Source organism: Bufo gargarizans, chromosome 1 (assembly GCF_014858855.1).
Source record: "Bufo gargarizans isolate SCDJY-AF-19 chromosome 1, ASM1485885v1, whole genome shotgun sequence".
Lineage (NCBI taxonomy): Eukaryota > Metazoa > Chordata > Amphibia > Anura > Bufonidae > Bufo > Bufo gargarizans.
Genome location: NC_058080.1, coordinates 623,775,511 through 623,793,549, shown reverse-complemented (window position 1 = coordinate 623,793,549; position 18,039 = coordinate 623,775,511). Strand labels below are relative to the sequence as shown.

The following is an 18,039-nucleotide window of genomic DNA, read 5'->3' as shown; positions in this document are numbered from 1 at the left end:
GTCCTCTGGGCGTCTCCTTCTCCTAGGCTGCAGCGCTGGCCAATCGCAGCGCACAGCTCACAGCCTGGGAGAAAGAAAAATCCCAGGCTGTGAGCTCTGCGATTGGCCAGCGCTGCAGCCTAGGAGAAGGAGACGCCCACAGGACAAGGGCAGACACCGCCTACTATAACTTACAGAGCGAAGATACCGGAGGGCATAACGGGAGAATGGAGCGGCGCCCGGGGATAATAGTAAGTGCAGTGAGATCCCCGGGCGCCGCTCTACATGTCAGCATACTTAGTTCACATTGTGTTTCCAGGTGAAAGGTCCTCTTTAAAATACCTCTAGTTGCCCTTGGAAACAGACAGCAATTTACCTCATCAAAGATCAACTAATAACTTTGCTCCAACACCGATCTCATAATGCACTGCTCCATGCTAACATGAAATTCTTAAGAGTTTTCCGAGATTTGAATACTGATCACCTGGCCTCTGGATAGGTCATCAGTATCTGATCAGTGGGAATCCAACACCTGGGATCCCCGCTAATCAGCTGTTTGAGAAGGCACTGATGCTCATGTGAGTGCCATGGCCTTATTGCAGCTTACCAAGCACAGTGCCGTACATGGTATAGTGACTGTACTTGGTATCACAACTCAGCCCCATTCAGTTGATTAATGTGTCATCACTTGGCTCAATGAATTTGACACCTCTTCGCATAGGGGAAGCTGAGAGAAGGCGGCGGAATTACTGCGAGCGCCAATACCTTCTCAAAGAGCTGAGCAGAGGGGGTCCTGGGTGTTGGACCACTGCCGATCAGTTTCTTATGAGGCACAGCCTGACCACCCATATACCGCAGGCAGGCCTAGGGCCTTCAGTAGGCCCCCAAGCTGCAATGCGAAGACATCAGCACCCTGCAATCTTATTTTCTGGGTGCTGATGGGAGACAGAGGGAGCAACCCCCCTCAACACCGCTTAGATGCCGCAGATGCCATTTAACCCCTTAGATGCCACGGTAAATAGCATTATTCGATGCTTCTCCCGATCCAGGCTGTTTGAGCAGGAGCCCATCAATCATGTGAGAATCAATACCCATGAGGCGCTTAGACTAAGTCACCGTAAAAAGTAGGAGGCCTAACCCAAGACCGTTAATGACCCCTGTAAAAAGGCATATCGGAGGTCACTAATGGGTTAACTTAAGTGGTAAAACAATGTTCTCAATTTCTTCATGTATCCTAAAAGGTTTTTAATATATTACAGATGATATTGTCTGGTGGCCCCTCATACATGATGCTAAAATTTCTAGATCTGCCAACATACAGTACAGACCAAAAGTTTGGACACACCTTCCCATTTAAAGAGTTATCTTTATTTGCAGAAAAGTCGAACAGATGGACTCAGCATGCTATTCCATCCGGTTTGCGTTTAGTTGGACCATCATTTATTTTTCAACAGGACAATGACCCCCAAACACACCTCCAGGCTGTATAAGGGATATTTGACCATTAAGGAGAGTGATGGGGTGCTGTGCCAGATGACCTGGCCTCCACAGTCACCGGACCTGAACCCAATCGAGATGGTTTGGGGTGAGCTGGACCGCAGAGTGAAGGCAAAAGGGCCAACAAGTGCTAAGCATCTCTGGGAACTCCTTCAATACTGTTGGAAGACCATTTCAGGTGACTACCTCTTGAAGCTCATCAAGAGAATGCCAAGAGTGTGCAAAGCAGTAATCAAAGCAAAAGGTGGCTACTTTGAAGAACCTAGAATATGACATTTTCAGTTGTTTCACACTTTTTTGTTATGTATATAATTCCACATGTGTTAATTCATAGTTTTGATGCCTTCAGTGTGAATCTACAATTTTCATAGTCATGAAAATAAAGAAAACTCTTTCAATGAGATTTGTCCAAACTTTAGGTCTGTACTGTATATCTTTTTTTTTTTTTATAATTCAATTTTATTTATTGTGATACAAAAACTTAAATACATATTGCATAATTAACATTATAAAATCCATAAGTCCGCCAATTCTAATCTGTGAACGTGGTTAACAATAATTTCATACGGATATACATAATAGTGTCGACATTTGAACCTTCACATTCTACATCTATAGAATAAATGCTGAAAAGCCGGACAGATAGCGTTTTCCCCGTCCCGGACCCATATCCTAGGAGACAGAGGAACAACAATTTTAAGTTTACGCGTCAGATTTTTTTGGACCAGGCTCCAGTACCTCCTCACCATTGGGCAGTCCCAGAACAGATTTATATGATCTGCCCCGAAATCGCCGCAGCGGGGGCAGTCAGAGGAGGTCCGGAGTCCTCTTCTGTATAGCCATATAGGTGTCGCATAAATTTTGTGCAGAATATTAAATTGAACAACAATGTGATTAGAATTGTGTGAAACCAATTTTAAGCTTTCCCCTATATTCTCCCAGTTTGGGGGACCCTCCTCTGAAAGAAGAGAAGACCAGGCTCTCTGTCCTGGAGAAAGAACATCCCGAAAAAAAATATCCATTAAGTGTCTATAACAGTAAGATAGTTTAATTCTCGTGGCAGTTTTCTTACAAATTAAATCCTGTAAAAATAAAGGAGTGTCTATAATAAAAAGGTGACTGTTCAAAGTGCTAAAGAGTGCTGACCTCAATTGAAAATATGCGAACCAGGCCACCTCACCTAATTTTGCCCTTAGTTCCATAAGGGGCAGAATTTGTCCACCGCTGACTACTTGATGTAAGTACTGCACATTTTTAGTCCTCCAGTACTGACTGCAACTTAAATCGTTTAGATTAAGAAGTTTCGGATTGTGCCATAATGGGGTGCAGATAAGCGATGCCTTAACTGCGCACCAAGCCCTTATAACCGACCAGGTCTTTATAGCCATTCTGCAGAAAAGTGTGTACCCGCTCAGTATATTTAATAGGTAAATCGGATTCCAGTACAGTGAAGAAATCAGAAAAACCTGCCTCCTTCACCACTTTACTGCAGAAAGGACTATTTTCCCAGTCACTAAAAAGGCAGAGTTGGGAGGCAACAAAATAACCCCTAAAGTATGGGAGATTAAGACCTCCCCGCCTATAGGGCATGGAAAAATAAAGTGCCTTCAGTCTCACACGCTTCCTCCCCCATAGTAAGTCATTAAGCATCCGCTCTATCAATCTGAAATGCTTGTCTGTAATCCAAATAGGCGAGTTGCGCAGGACATAAAGAACCTGGGGCAGCACTACCATTTTTATTAATGAAATTCTATCCGCTCTTGCTTGCAGAATTTTCTGCCATATCTTAATTTTTGCTCTCAACTTCGTCAGCAAGGGGAACAGGTTAAGCTGTAGATATTCCTGAGGTTTAGCGGAAATTATTATCCCCAGGTACTTTATTGAATCAGAGATCGTTATCTGATTATTTAATTCGCCTCGCAGCTCGTCTATCGGGAGAAGTACGGTCTTCTCCCAATTGATCTCAAGTCCGGATATGTCGGAAAAGTGACCGACCAGATCCATTATGCGAGGGAGGGTGGTATTTGTTTGATGAATAAAAACCAGAATGTCATCTGCGTAGAGGGACACACGGTCATGCTTCCCCATTATGCCAAAACCGGCCACCTCCGGATCATGTCGTATCATGGCCGCTAAAGGTTCGATATAAATATTGAATAAAAGGGGAGAAAGGGGACAGCCTTGGCGGGTGCCTCTTCCCAGAATAAAGCTCTCTGTCACCAAATCATTGATCCTAATCCTGGCGACTGGGGAGTAGCGAAGGCTTTAGTAGCATCCAACGACAGGATGGAGCGGGCGCCGCGCCCCGGGGATTGAATATTCATAAATAGCCTATGCAAATTGTGATGGGTGCCCCTGTTTGGCATAAAGCCGTTTTGATCCGGATGAATAATCGTGGGGATAACCCGGGAGAGACTCCTAGCCAGGACTTTTGATAGTAACTTAGCGTCTGTATTTAATAGGGAGATTGGTCTATAGGAGCTCAATTCGGGCCTCCATCATAGAGTGTGGTAATCTCCCTCCCTGTGCTGCTTGGGAGAAAACCTCCAGCAGCTGGAGGAGGATCACCTCACTATGCTTGCGATAGACCTCATATGGAAGGCCGTCTGTTCCTGGCGATGAGTTCCCCGAGACGGACCCAAGGGCCTCTGCAACTCAGCAAGAGAGAGCTCCTCCTCCAGATATTCTTTTTGAGTTTCATTTAACGTAGAAAGTGGAATTTTCTCCAGGAACCGCATCACCAGTTCAGACGACAGTCCAGGGGAAGATCTAGATATCTGAGCAAAATATTGTAGAAAAATATTCCCAATTCCCTCTGCATCTGTTATGGTTACGCCCTCTACATTACGAATTGAGATGATAGATTGTTTTTTCTTATCTTGTTGCGAAATTATTCTAGCTAGAAGCTTGCCCGGACGTCCAGACTCGATGAAATAATTGAGCCCCTTGAAGAATACCCTATGATTTGCTTTCTCTGTTACATATTTCTCCAAGGAGCAACTAGCCTTCTGCATCTCTTGCCTATTGTGCTCAGTGGGATGGCTAGCGTATTGCTCAGCTGTGAATGCAGCGATCTTACCCAGTTCCTCCTCTTTCTTCCTAAATGTTCTCTTTACTGCGGCAATCTCACTTATAAAGACCCCCTCAAATATGCTTTCAAGGCATCCCATACTATGTTGATATTAGCAGAGGGAAGGTTAACCTCCCAAAAGGAGGATATCAGTAGTTTAATCGTCTGCAGATTGTCCAGAATAGTGAGCCAATATGGATTTAGCTTAAATCCTAGCCCCCTAGTATCCTTATTCTTCCCGCTGCGAACCTCAACCAGTAGGGGTGAATGGTCCGAAACTGTTCTTACTCCGTATCGCATCTTACAGATATTACTCAGATTGCTCTCATTAGTAAGTGCTAGATCAATCCTAGACATTGCTCTGCCCCCCCCTACTGACACAGGAGTATACTCTCTTTCCTCCACCAAGATGTTCCCATATATCCACCACTCCCACCTCAGAACAGAATTGAGGCAGCGGGGAGTTACAAGGATACCTCCCCTTTTCCACATCAAGTGAAAATCTGTCTTTATTAGGATCAATGACCGCATTAAAATCCCCTATCAGGATTAAGCGGCATTCTGGTCTCTTCAGAAAAGAGCATTAACTGAAGCAGTGGGTACATTGAAAATGGCGGAGGTATATAGAAAAAGGCTAGGATATAACTGTCACCATTAAGCTTGCCATGCAAGAAAATAAATCTGCCCTGAGCATCTATATAAGATTTTATAAGGGTGAAATCTATGGAGTTATGAATAAGAACCGAAATACCCCTGGAGGAGCCACTAAAGGTAGAATGATACGATTGGGACTGCCATCCTGTTGTCAGGCGGGACAAGGTTTCCCTAGTTAGGTGAGTTTCTACTATACAGATAATTGCTGGAAGATATCTTTTTAATGCGTCCATAATCGCTTGCCTTTTAACTCTTTCCCCAAGTCCTCTGACGTTCCAAGCTACAATTCTAGTGGACATCTCTCACAAAAAAAAAAAAAAAAAAAAAAAAAAAAAAAAAATTCCTGCAAGGTGGGTCCCCCCCCCCCCCCCCTCTTGATCCGCCCGAACTAGTCAGGCCGTTCTCCCCCTGCCTGGCCCCCCCTCCTATCCCTCCAATCATAGTGAAGCACAATTTCAGATGCCCATTTGATCCATCCAGTCTGATGCCTGTTGTGGTGACTCAAAAAAAAGGGAAGACCTGTTATGAATTACTCTTAATTTCGCTGGGTATTGTAAGGAGTATTTAATCTCCTTAGCCGCCAAGCGTTTCTTTATCTCTATAAAATTTCTTCTTCTTTCCTGAGTCTGCCGCGCAAAATCAGGAAAGAAGAGCAGTTTTGTACCCTGATATTCAATAGGTGTACATTCTCTTGCTCTCCTCAAGATACTATCTCTATCCGCGGACAGTAATAATTTAATTAAGACTGCACGCGGGGGTCTCCCTGGGATGGGTTTCCCTCCCGGAATTCGGTGGGCTCTTTCTATTTGAAACATAGAGGAAAAGTTATCGCTGCCAAAGCTGTTCATAAGCACATCTTTAAGTTGTTCCTCTAGATGACGGCCTTCAACTCCTTCTGGGAAACCGATTATACGAACGTTGTTGCGCCTTGATCTATTTTCTAAGTCCTCTATCTTGTTTTGAAGTGCTTGATTTTCTGAAGCAACAGTTTTCAGAGAGTCAACGGATTTTTCCATGCTATGGACTCGATCCCGAATCTTTACTAGATCTTCTCTTATTAATGAGATATCGCTCTGCACTGACCCCAATTGAGTGGACATTCCTTGCACTAAAGTGCCATTATTTTCCACAGCACTTAGGATTCTGTCCAAGACAGCTGGGTCATATTCGGTTCGCATTTGTACAGAGAGGCTTTCCTCGCCTACCTCCTGATCCGCATCCTCTAGACCATCCTGGGAGAGTTCATCGTTTTGGGAGGTTTTAGCGGATTTTTTTCGTCTTAGCAGGGAGTTTAGTTTTAGGAGGATTTTTATCATTTAGAAAGGGCGACTTCAAAAACTTGTCGATTTTGTTCTCTGGGGTCTTTGTCTGTACTGTATATCTAATGGTTTCAAGTAGGCCTGCACGATAAATCGCCAAAGCAATCGTATCGCGATAATCACCGATTGCGATATGGTGATTTTGCCGACCCAAAAATGCTGCGATTATTTTTTGCTTTATAAGACACACTTTTTTCCACTTTTGGGGGGAAAATGGCAGTGCGTCTCATAAAGCGATGGTTGACTTTTTACATGGCTGACACTGATGTATCGCCGACCGCAATGCTGCACAGCGTGGCCGGCGATACATCAGTTACAGTGCGGGGAGGGGGGAGGGGCTGGTGGCAGTCTTTTACTGCTGAAACAATCGCTCTCCTATTGATAAAAATCACCAGCCTCTGTACAGAGGCTGGTAATTTTATCAATAGGAGTTTCAATAGGAGTTTGTCAATAGGAGAGCGATTGTTTCAGCAGTAAAGAAAGATTTTGCATACAAATGACAGTTATGTGCGCGGTTTAGGACACACGAGGGGACATTAATAAAGTAATGCTGTGACACATACGGCCATGAGGGGGATAAGCATAATATGCTATATGTGCGTCACCCACGGGTCCCCCATAACAGTGCGTCACCCACGGGTCCCCCATAACAGTGCGTCACCCACGGGTCCCCCATAACAGTGCGTCACCCACGGGTCCCCCATAACAGTGCGTCACCCACGGGTCCCCCATAACAGTGCGTCACCCACGGGTCCCCCATAACAGTGCGTCACCCACGGGTCCCCCATAACAGTGCGTCACCCACAGGTCCCCCATAACAATGTCATACCCAGACCACCATTAGTTAAAAAAAAAAAGTTTTCTTATTTTCCTCCTCAAAAACCTAGGTACGTCTTATAATCAGATGCGTCTTAAAAGCAAAAAATACGGTAGCTGGGCGACGGGTCACGGCAGGGGCTCCTGTGGCGGCATCAGCGGTTCATACGGGAAAATCCAAGCAAATAGACCTCTAGCACAATTCCTTTAAATATCGCATCGCAAATAGTTATCGCAATTAGGAAAAAATTACCGGCAGCACCACCTTTGAAAAAACAAAAGCGGGTGCACAGTCCAAGTACGGTAACTGGAGCTTACCCACTTGTAGACAATAGAGAGAAAAATAAAAAATAAAATATATATATATATATATATATATATATATATATATATATATATATATATCTATCGGACAGCACTCCAAACGGTTTATTCAGTAAAACAGGTAGTGTTTATTCACCCATATGGTGGCAGCAAAAAAGCGACGTTTTGGCTCTACATGAGAAAGGCTCATGTAGAGCCGAAACGTCGCTTTTTTGCTGCCACCATATGGGTGAATAAACACTACCTGTTTTACTGAAGAAACCGTTTGGAGTGCTGTCCGATTTTTATATATATATATATATATATATATATATATATATATATATATATATATATATATATATATATATATTTATAATTTTTTTTGTAATTCTGGATCAGAATAAATCATGAAATATTAAAATAATTACATTTATTTAGTCTTGAGAAGAGATGTCTAAGGGGGACATGATTATTCTATAAAAATATATAAATGGGCCACAGAAAAAAAATACTGTGAAAAACTGTTCCATGTAAAATGCCCTCAATAGACAAGGGGCACTGCCTCCGATTGGAGAAGAAAAAGTTCAGTCACTGGAAGTGGCAAAGCTTCTTTACTGTAAGAACGGTGAAGCTGTGGAATAGACTCTCAGGATGTGGTCACAGCAGGAACAGTGGACAGTTTTAAAAAGGGTTTAGATGAATTCTTAAAAGTAAACAACATTGATGCTTATGAAAATGTGTAGAAATTGTAATTTCACAAGAACACTAATGGGAGATAGGAGATTCAAATAGGAGATTCTACTGGGGCCTCACCAGCCAGAATAGGGTGATGGACCTTGCCATTGGTTGTACCCAAGTTAAAATTAAAAATAACCACTGTTTCCTTCATTTCTCTCCTGTACCCAGTATGGCTTTAAAGGATAACTCATATTTTCACTCAAAATGTAATTTTCATATACGTTATTGCTGCTGTGGTGATAATCCATAATCGCTAATTATTGTGTTCACATACCACTTTTTTTTAATAAGATTCTGTCCATAGCAACCGCTCCTCACAAGACTTCTTTCTCACTATCTTCTCAAGATGGCCGCCGATGCCCTTAAAGGGATTCTGTCACCTCGTTTTACGTTATAGAGCCATGGACATGCACGGCTAGATCGCCACTAGCATGTCTGCAATATACCCGTCCTATAGGGCTGTGTCCTTTTATTTTCACATATCTTTTACATATCTCTAAAATCATTTGGTATATTGCGGACATGCTAGCGGTGATCTAGCCGTTCTATAACCTAAAACGAGGTGACAGAATCCCTTTAACCTGAGGCTAAGGCCTCCCTCCCTAACAACCCAGAATTAATTCGGCTCATCTCAGGAACACGCAGCCTCACCCCAACCAATCGGCTTTCTCCCGACTTAATTGCGCCCTCTTCCCACAGAGTAGTTAATCGCAAATATTCTAATCGCTAATTTTTATCGCAAATATCGGCACTATCTCAGTCCGACAGGAGCGAGCATGCAGCGTTTGGGCCTGCCCACTACTACGTCCTCAGTCTTCTGTATATAGAAGATAGAAGACGGAGGACACCTAGCAACGCTGTTTAAGCCGCATCACTGAAATGCCTGGTGGAGGAAAGAACATGCTGTAATTACTAGGTAATTCAATACCTATACAAAAGTATTAACTAGGGAACTAAGGTAAACTTAGACCATTCAAATTACTTTAAAAAAAATAATGACAGTTACCCTTTAAAATAAACACAACTGCTCATCCATTAACAAAGAGCAACCAGGGAGCACTACATTTCACATCTGAGGGATTAAATGGCCAGGTCTTGGGGGTCAATAAAAAGACAAATTAAGTGCAGAGTAGCGAGAAGATAGGACACTGCTCATTTTCTAGGGGTCTTCACACGCTGCTGATTTTATTGCAGAAATTTCCCTTACTGAAAATCACTTCCATTCATGTAAATGGGGCAGCAAACTCCTGATTATCTGCAAGCTCTATTAAGATAAACGAAACGGATGCCACAGCTGAAATGCGGACACAATGCAGGCACATGCCAAGGGTCAATGTTTTCTACTAAGAAAATAGGAATCAATATAAAAAAATAAAATAAAAAAAAAGTGCAGTCACTACCAAACAGAAGTCTCATTGGCAGGCGACGCTGACCCATCTCTGAATCGCACTGTAGCCGCTGCATGTGAGAGGTCTCTAACTCGTTTTCTGGAAGAATCTGTGAGAAACTATGCTTTCTTACTGATAAGGTAGTGCTAACATGAACAAAAGTCCATGTTTACTCTCCACCTTGTGTCATCTGAAGCCAAACAGGACTACATGGGATGATCACGTATCTTCCTTCCCGGACACTGTCAGCTCATTAAGTTGTGTATGGAACAATTATTTCACACCAGACAGATGGCCATATGATGGGCAGACAGCCTTATGGGCAGACCGTTTTTAATAAAATAAATAGCAAATGATTTAACTACTAATTTACTAATATACTATCATTTTGCATGAAGTCGAGCTGAATTTTTTCACAACTGAGGCACGTGTCTAACAAAGAAAAACATTTCACAATTAATCTAAAAATTACCACTACATTAATGCTTATGAATTCATCAAAGTGTCAGCTTTTAGCAAAGGCCAACATGAAATGATTAGCTTGTGATAAAACAAAGAACACTTACTCAACTTGGAAGCAAAACTCAGAGTTTTCATCTTCTATACTGCTGCTATTGCTCTGGACCTCGTGCTCTTCTTTTCCAGGCAAAGTCTCCCAGCTCTCATCACTAGAGGAATGGTCTTTATCACGAGAGAAATAGGAAGGTAAACACGTAGACCATTCCCCATCGCTGCAGTATGAGCTGAGAGAAAGAGTTTTACAAAATATTTTACATTTTACAAAATAATGCTTTAGCCAAATTCTTTCCACTAATCTGATAACTTTAAAGGGCTTCTGTCACCCCATTAAACTCATTTTTTGGGGGGTACTTATAATCCCTATACTGCGATATATCTATACATTATGTTATTAATCATTTTCGTTCAGTAGATAATGCAAAAAACGTACTTTTATAATACGCAAATTACCTGTCTACCAGCAAAAAACCGCCCCCTCCTCCTGTTCATTGACAGGGCCAGCAGCGAACGCCTCCTCCGGCTGGCTCTGTCTGCATTTCAAAAATCGCGTGCCTCTCTTGATTCGGCGCAGGCGCTCTGAGAGAAGGAGGCTCGCCTCCTCAGCACTCCCTCAGTGCGCCTGCGCCGATGACGTCACCGAAAGAGAAGACGTCATCGGCGAGTGCTGAGGAGACGAGCCTCCTTCTCTCAGAGACAATCAAGATAGGCGCGCGATTTTTGAAATGCAGACAGGGCCAGCTGAAGGAGGAGATCGCTGCTGGCCCTGTCAATCAACAGGAGGAGGGGCGTTTTTTTGCGGCAGCTACCAGCAAGTAGCCGCCCTACTTGCTGGTAGACAGGTAATTTGCATATTATAAAAGTATGTTTTTTGCATTAACTACTGAACGAAAATTATTAACATAATGTATAGATATATCGCAGAAAAAAAAGTTAGTGGGGTGAAAGAAGCCCTTTAATTTTAATATACTTTGCGGGAGGTCTGCAAATCAGTGATGCTTTTTAAAATATTTATACACACACACGTATTTCCCACTTCATAAGTGGGGGGAAATGGCAGTGTGAGTGTTATGAAGCGAATACTAGTGTGCATTTCCATTATGGAAAAGCTTACCAGTACACAGTAGGCGAATACAGCACTCCTTGGCTGGCTGTGCTCACTGCTCCCTAGGGTTCTCCTGCCGGCACTGCGCACTTTGTGACCTGACATCGCACAGCACAAGCGTGTACTATTACATCAAGTAACAACACAGCGCCAGCAGACCAGGGAGCAGTAAGTGCAGGAAGAGCATGCAGTATCTGCGAGAGGTGGCACCGTCTGGAGCAGGAGAGACAAGTTCAATTAATTCATGTCTGACCTGAGGTCCGATGAGCAATGGGGGGCCTGACCTGAGGTCCGATGAGCAATGGGGGGCCTGACCTGAGGTCCGATGAGCAATGGGGGGCCTGACCTGAGGTCCGATGAGCAATGGGGGGCCTGACCTGAGGTCCGATGAGCAATGGGGGGCCTGACCTGAGGTCCGATGAGCAATGGGGGGCCTGACCTGAGGTCCGATGAGCAATGGGGGGCCTGACCTGAGGTCCGATGAGCAATGGGGGGCCTGACCTGAGGTCCGATGAGCAATGGGGGGCCTGACCTGAGGTCCGATGAGCAATGGGGGGCCTGACCTGAGGTCCGATGAGCAATGGGGGGCCTGACCTGAGGTCCGATGAGCAATGGGGGGCCTGACCTGAGGTCCGATGAGCAATGGGGGGCCTGACCTGAGGTCCGATGAGCAATGGGGGGCCTGACCTGAGGTCCGATGAGCAATGGATGGCCTGACCTGAGGTCCGATGAGCAATGGGGGGCCTGACCTGAGGTCAGATAAGCAATGGGGGGCCTGATCTGAGGTCAGATAAGCAATGGGGGGCCTGATCTGAGGTCAGATAAGCAATGGGGGGCCTGATCTGAGGTCAGATAAGCAATCAGGTTCTCATTTGGAGGTCTGATCTGACGTCTGATGAGGAATGGAGATCTGTTGAAAAATATTTTTTCTGAATGTACTAATGTACTAATTCTGTTTCCGCATTTCTGTTGAAAGATAGAACATGTCCTACCATTGCCCGCAAATCACGTTCCGTGGCTCCATTCAAGTCAATGGGTCCGCAAAAAAACTGAACACATACAGAAATGCATCCGTATGTCTTCCTTATCCGTTCCGTTTTTGCGGAACCATCTATTGAAAATTTTATGCACAGCCCAATTTTTTTTAATGTAATTACTGTATATGCCATAAGGAAAAACAGAACGAAAAAAATGGAACAGAAACACAACGGAAGCAAAAAACGGAACGGATCCGTGAAAAATGGACCGCAAAATACTGAAAAAGCCATACGGTTGTGTGAAAGAGGCCTAATGGTGCAGGAAATTGCTATATGTATCACACTAGTGGCTCTTCAAAGACAAACAGATTAAAAAGGGGCTGACTATGACAGTAAGTGATGGAATATAGCTAGGATTAGTAAGTGTTTAGGTTGGGGGGGTTGAGGTAGGAATACCCAGGGAAAAGCTGATCCTTCTTGATTTAACCTGTTAATGACCGCAGTACACCTTTTTAAGGTGGTCACCAACTGGCCTTAGGCTATGCCGCAATTTTATGGCAGCCTAGTTCAGCATTTCACGCTGCAGGGCTCCTGCTCTAGCGGCCTGGATAGACAGAAGCACTGATCCAGGCCATTTAACCCCTTAGATACCACAGTCAATAGCCTTCTAAATGGTTTAGAAGGGAGGGCTCCCTCTCTCAGGCATTGGCATCACCGCAAATGTGATCTTGGGCGCCGGGTCAAAAGGTCTGCCTGCAGTGTTTGCCTTTCAGGTTGTGTCTCTCTGTTGCAGCCTGATAGTGACTGTCAGTATTGTATTGACAGCATAATACACTGGACTGCTTAAGCAGTACAGTGCAATATAGCAAGTAAAAAGCTATTCAATTAAGTCTCCAAATTAAAAAAATTGCCTTTTCAATAGCATAAATAAGGACCCCTTCACATATTTATTTGAAATCTCTACATCTGTAACAACCTGTACTACACAACTATCATGTAATGTATCCCGCAAAAAAACTAAAAAAAAAAAAAACTAGCCAGAAATGCTGTTTGACAATTCATCACCAAAGAAACAGAATTAAAAAGTGATCAGAAAAAGCGTTATATACCCCAAAATCATACCCATGAAAATTAAAAGTTATCCCGAAAAAACAAAGCCCTCACACAGTTCAAATAAAAGTACTCCAATAGATTCCAGGACTCTCAGGGTCATACAGCATTATACATTTGTGCGATCCTGTCAGAGTGGAAGTCTAAAAGGGACCTCACACTGTCACATATTCTCGCATTAAACTCACTTGTATGTCTGGCCTAAGTCGAAATGATGCAGCGAGTTTGTACTGTGAATGTTCCTGGACCTAACATGCTCATGTGACAATGGCCTTATAGAACAGAAAGTAGCCCTACTCTGTGACCAACTGAGCAAACAGATAACCACCAATCATTGAGAAAACGGCTCCAATGGCGAGTGAGCTCAGCACGAGCAGAGATCTATTAGAACATTTAATGAATCTATTCCTGTAAAACTATATCTACCCCCCTCCTCCTGCTCTGTAACACACTGCCTGCAGATTGCACTGCATTTTCATGGTGACAGGTTCTCTTTAAGCAGTTATCCTCTTTACTCTAGTAACACATTTTTTTGAAAATCTTTATCACATGTTCTACCTTTACTTTTTGATTTATTAGCAATGGAATACAATAACAGTGAAAGCCAATCCTGACCATTTACGGCAGCCCAGTCCTATTCAAGCCCAACATGGAACCTGCATGTTCATACGGGCACGGTAAAGCTTTAGTACCCGTTCTTGCAAACATACATTTCTATATCAGCTTTGTAGCACACGCTGTTTGCTTGGCATTAAAACATACCTGTCATCATCCTTTGGGCAATCAGAAAGCTTCATCCCATAGACTTCAAAGTCATCCCAGAATGTATCGTCCAGCACCAACTTCTCGTCTTGCGGCGTTATACAATCCTCATTACCACCTTTCTCCGGGGCACCTTCCAAGCTTGCGGTGTTAGATTCTTTAATGCCGACAGCCTTTCCATCCTTGCTGTTCTTTTCTACCTTAGCTTGTGTTTCGCGGATTCCCCTTCTAGAGCTTTTGGCCTCCTTTCTAGTTTCTTCTGACATCAACTGGTCTTTCTTTGAAGAACTTGCGGGAACCTGTTTTCTAATTTTAGGTCTAACAACGGGTTCATTTGTGAGGTCAGTTTTATTGCCGCCTGTATTCATTTCATTGCACTCAGACAAACTGCTCCTAATGGCCAGCTCAGGACCTTCTTGCTTTTGCTGCATATCGCACAGAATCGAGCCATTAACTCGGGTGGCTTCATCCTCTGACACAGAGCTTGCTGACAAGCTCCATGGGGTTGTGAACATGTCTATATTGGAGTTTTTGGCTAAGGAAGCAGATTTTCCCTGAGATAAACTGTCTTTTAGGCATTTAGGATTTCGGCCAGAAACGTCTGACACTACACTATAAGGGTCATTATGGAAACCTGGAAGCATGCAATTTACAGTTTTTCTGTGTTTTCCAGTGTCCTGATTTCCATCTTCATCATCATATAAGCCAGTACCATCCTCCCCTTCACTGCTGTCTGGCTCGAAAGAGTCAATATTCACAAATGAAATAGCATTTTGAGGGGAGTGCTGGTGATGATCCACTGAAGCATGCTTGATGAAGCTTCTTCGGCTTTCCACACAGTCAGTGGTATTACTTTGAGTCTGACATCTTGGTATATGCTTCGACACTGGAAAAGGGGAAATAGCATTTTGCTCAGCTTCAGTAAACACGGGCAAACTACCATTAGCATCCGATGTTCTACCATCTTCCTTCAAATCAGCGCTTAAAACACTACCAAGGCTGATAAGTGACGAGTCAAGGCTTTCCTTGGAAACTAAAACAAAAAAAAAAAAAAATGTAAAATTAGTCTAGGAATTTGCAGAAAGATGGCATAGGTTTGTACAGTCACTGTATGGTTGACTACATCACAATCATATAGAGCAGGGATCAGCAACTTCCGGCACTCCAGCTGTTCAGTAACTACAACTCCCAGAATCCTTTTTCTAACTTCTATGGGAGTTCTAAGAATAGGCAATAGTTTCACAGCAGCTGGAGTGCAGAACTTTGCTCCCTTCTTACACGAAGGGTCCATTCACACGTCCGTGGTGTATTCCGCATCCGCAATACACCCGCTCCCCCCCCCCCCCCCCCCCATAGAACTGCCTATTCTTGTCCGCAATTCCAGACAAGAATAGGACATGTTCTATTTTTTTGTGTGCTCCGGAAATGCGGAGAGCACATAGTGTGGCCCCATAGAGAATGAATAGGTCCACACCCTAAGGGGGAGCTTTATCAAGACTGGTGCTTTCAGCACCTGCCTTGACATCCCCCGCACTTCCGGAGGATGTGCCCAATTTATGACAAGGCATACACCTCATCATAAATTAGGCACATCCTCCAGGAGTCTGTACGCCTAACCAGAAATCTATAACAGCTCAGAGCTGCCATAGATTTCAGTCTTCATTTATGAAAACATGACCTGGCCCTGTCAAAGTGGAGAGGGCGAGGTAGTTGCAGAGAGAGCACTTCAGCTTTTGTGAAACTACAACTCAGCATGCACACTAGCTAATCTGTTCTTGCAACTGCCAAATAAGTGAAAGGAGGATTCTGGGAGTTGGAGTTTCAGAAAAGCCGGAGGTTGTTGATCCCTGCTCTAGGCATAACGCAACGCCCTCATTGCTTCTAGAGTTTAATTCTTATAGGAGCGCCGAAAATAGCCGAGCGCTGGCTGGAGGGGATGAGGCTCTCCAGCTGTTGCAAAACTACAACTCCCAGCATGCCCAGACTGCCTACGGCTAGCAGCCTACACCAGGGCATGGTGGGAGCTGTAGTTTTACAACAGCTGGAGAGCTGCAGGATGGCCATGCCTGATCTATATACTTCTTTCTTTACTACATGATCAGGCCACTCTTCCACTTCTCTTGTGGGGGGCTATATGTCAAGATGAAAAACGATTCTATACCCATAATATGAAAAATAGCAATACATGACACTGAACTGTCCATGTACTTATCCAACATCAGCCAGATTAATGCACAACACAATAACATGCAGGGCAGTAGGAGAGTAAACATTTTTCATTGTAAAAATGTAAAACTTAGTTTCCCATGAACAAATGTTTGTGTGGGAAGAAAGGGCAGAACTTGATTGACGTGGGTTTACTATAAACCAAGGACTCAAAAACTCATCTTCCCAGATTAGAGAAAATGTCACTTACGGTAAGTGATTGTCATAGATGCCTGTACAAGAGATTTTAGACTTTGAAAAAAAAAGTCTCATGCATATTAAAACATATAAGGAGAACTACAAAGAGCACAGCGATACTGCTGGTGAAACACACCTCTAATAATAAAGCTCCTTATTCACACACAATGGTAAGCAGCAAGTAGAGAACTTTATTATTAGTAAGGCTACTTTCACACTCGTGTTTTGGATTTCCATTTGTTAGATCCGTTCAGGGCTCTCACAAGTGGTCCAAAACCGATCAGTTTTGCCCTAAAGCATTCTGAATGGAAAAGGATCCGCTCAGAATGCATCAGTTCAATCATTCCACTTTGGAGGTGGACACCAAAACACTACTTGTCTGATGAAACTGAGCCAAACGGATCCGTCCTGGCACACAATGTAAGTCAATGCACAATAGAAAACAGATCCGTCCTCCATTGACTTTCAATGTTGTTCAAGACGGATCAGTCTTGGCCATGTTAAAGATAATACAAACGGATCCGTTCTGAATGGATGCAGACGGTTGTATTATCTGAACGGGTCCGTCCATGAGGGTGAAAGTAGCCTAAGGAGGCTGCAGCCAGCAAAGACTAGTCAGTTTGGGTGGGCTGCCGGATTAGAGACCAGTCTGAAACAATTGAGGAGGGGAAACACACTGGTGGTGGGGTACGCAGCCTCCTAAAAGAGGTGGACTGTGGACACTACTGGAAGTTGAGCTGGGTGCCTGGGTGGGTACTAAATAAAACAACCTCTTGTCCTTCAAAAAGAAAAAAAGAGCCACATACGGCTACATCGACAGAAAAAATAAAATAAAATAAAATAATGGCCAGAAAAAAAGCCTCCCAGTTTGTGTTTTTTTTATTTATAAAAAAAAAGTACTTCTACTCTGCCCAGAAAAAAATAAAATGTAGTGCAACCTCTGTAACATATTAGGCTCTATACACCACCACAATGCATTTGAAAGGAAACAAACAAGATGTGCTTTACCTGCAGACTGTCAGCTTTAATTTGAGGGTATTTACATCCAAATCAGGTGAACGGTGCAGGGATTACATCAGTTTGTATATGTACCTCCCGCTTGTTACGGGACCAAAAGTAATGGGACAATTGGCTTCTCAGCTGTCCCATGGCCAGGTGTGTGTTATTCCCTCATTATCCCAATTACAATGAGCAGATAAAAGGTCTAAAGGTCATTTCAAGTGTGCTATTTGCATTTGGAATCTGTTGCCATCAACTCTCAAGATGAGATCCAAAGAGCTGTCACCATCAGTGAAGCAAGCCATCATTAGGCTGAAGAAACACAACAAACCCATCAGAGAGATAGCAAAAACATTAAGCCTGGCCAAAACAACTGTTTGGAACATTCTTAAAAAGAAGG

At 43.5% G+C, this 18,039-nt stretch overlaps 1 protein-coding gene across 4 annotated transcripts in view; it reads right to left on the bottom strand.

Annotated features, from left to right (window-relative positions):
- The window catches only part of PJA2 (praja ring finger ubiquitin ligase 2), a 77,761-nt gene that overhangs the window by 16,182 nt on the left and 43,540 nt on the right, over positions 1-18,039 (bottom strand). For 3 of the 4 annotated variants that reach the window (XM_044275948.1, XM_044275949.1, XM_044275951.1), the window contains 2 exons: positions 14,238-15,270; positions 10,334-10,510 (listed from right to left, as the gene is read on the bottom strand). In XM_044275948.1, coding sequence (XP_044131883.1) covers positions 10,334-10,510; positions 14,238-15,270 — 1,210 coding nt within the window. The remainder of the gene's footprint in view (positions 1-10,333; positions 10,511-14,237; positions 15,271-18,039) is intronic. The other variant, XM_044275950.1, reaches the window with a different exon arrangement.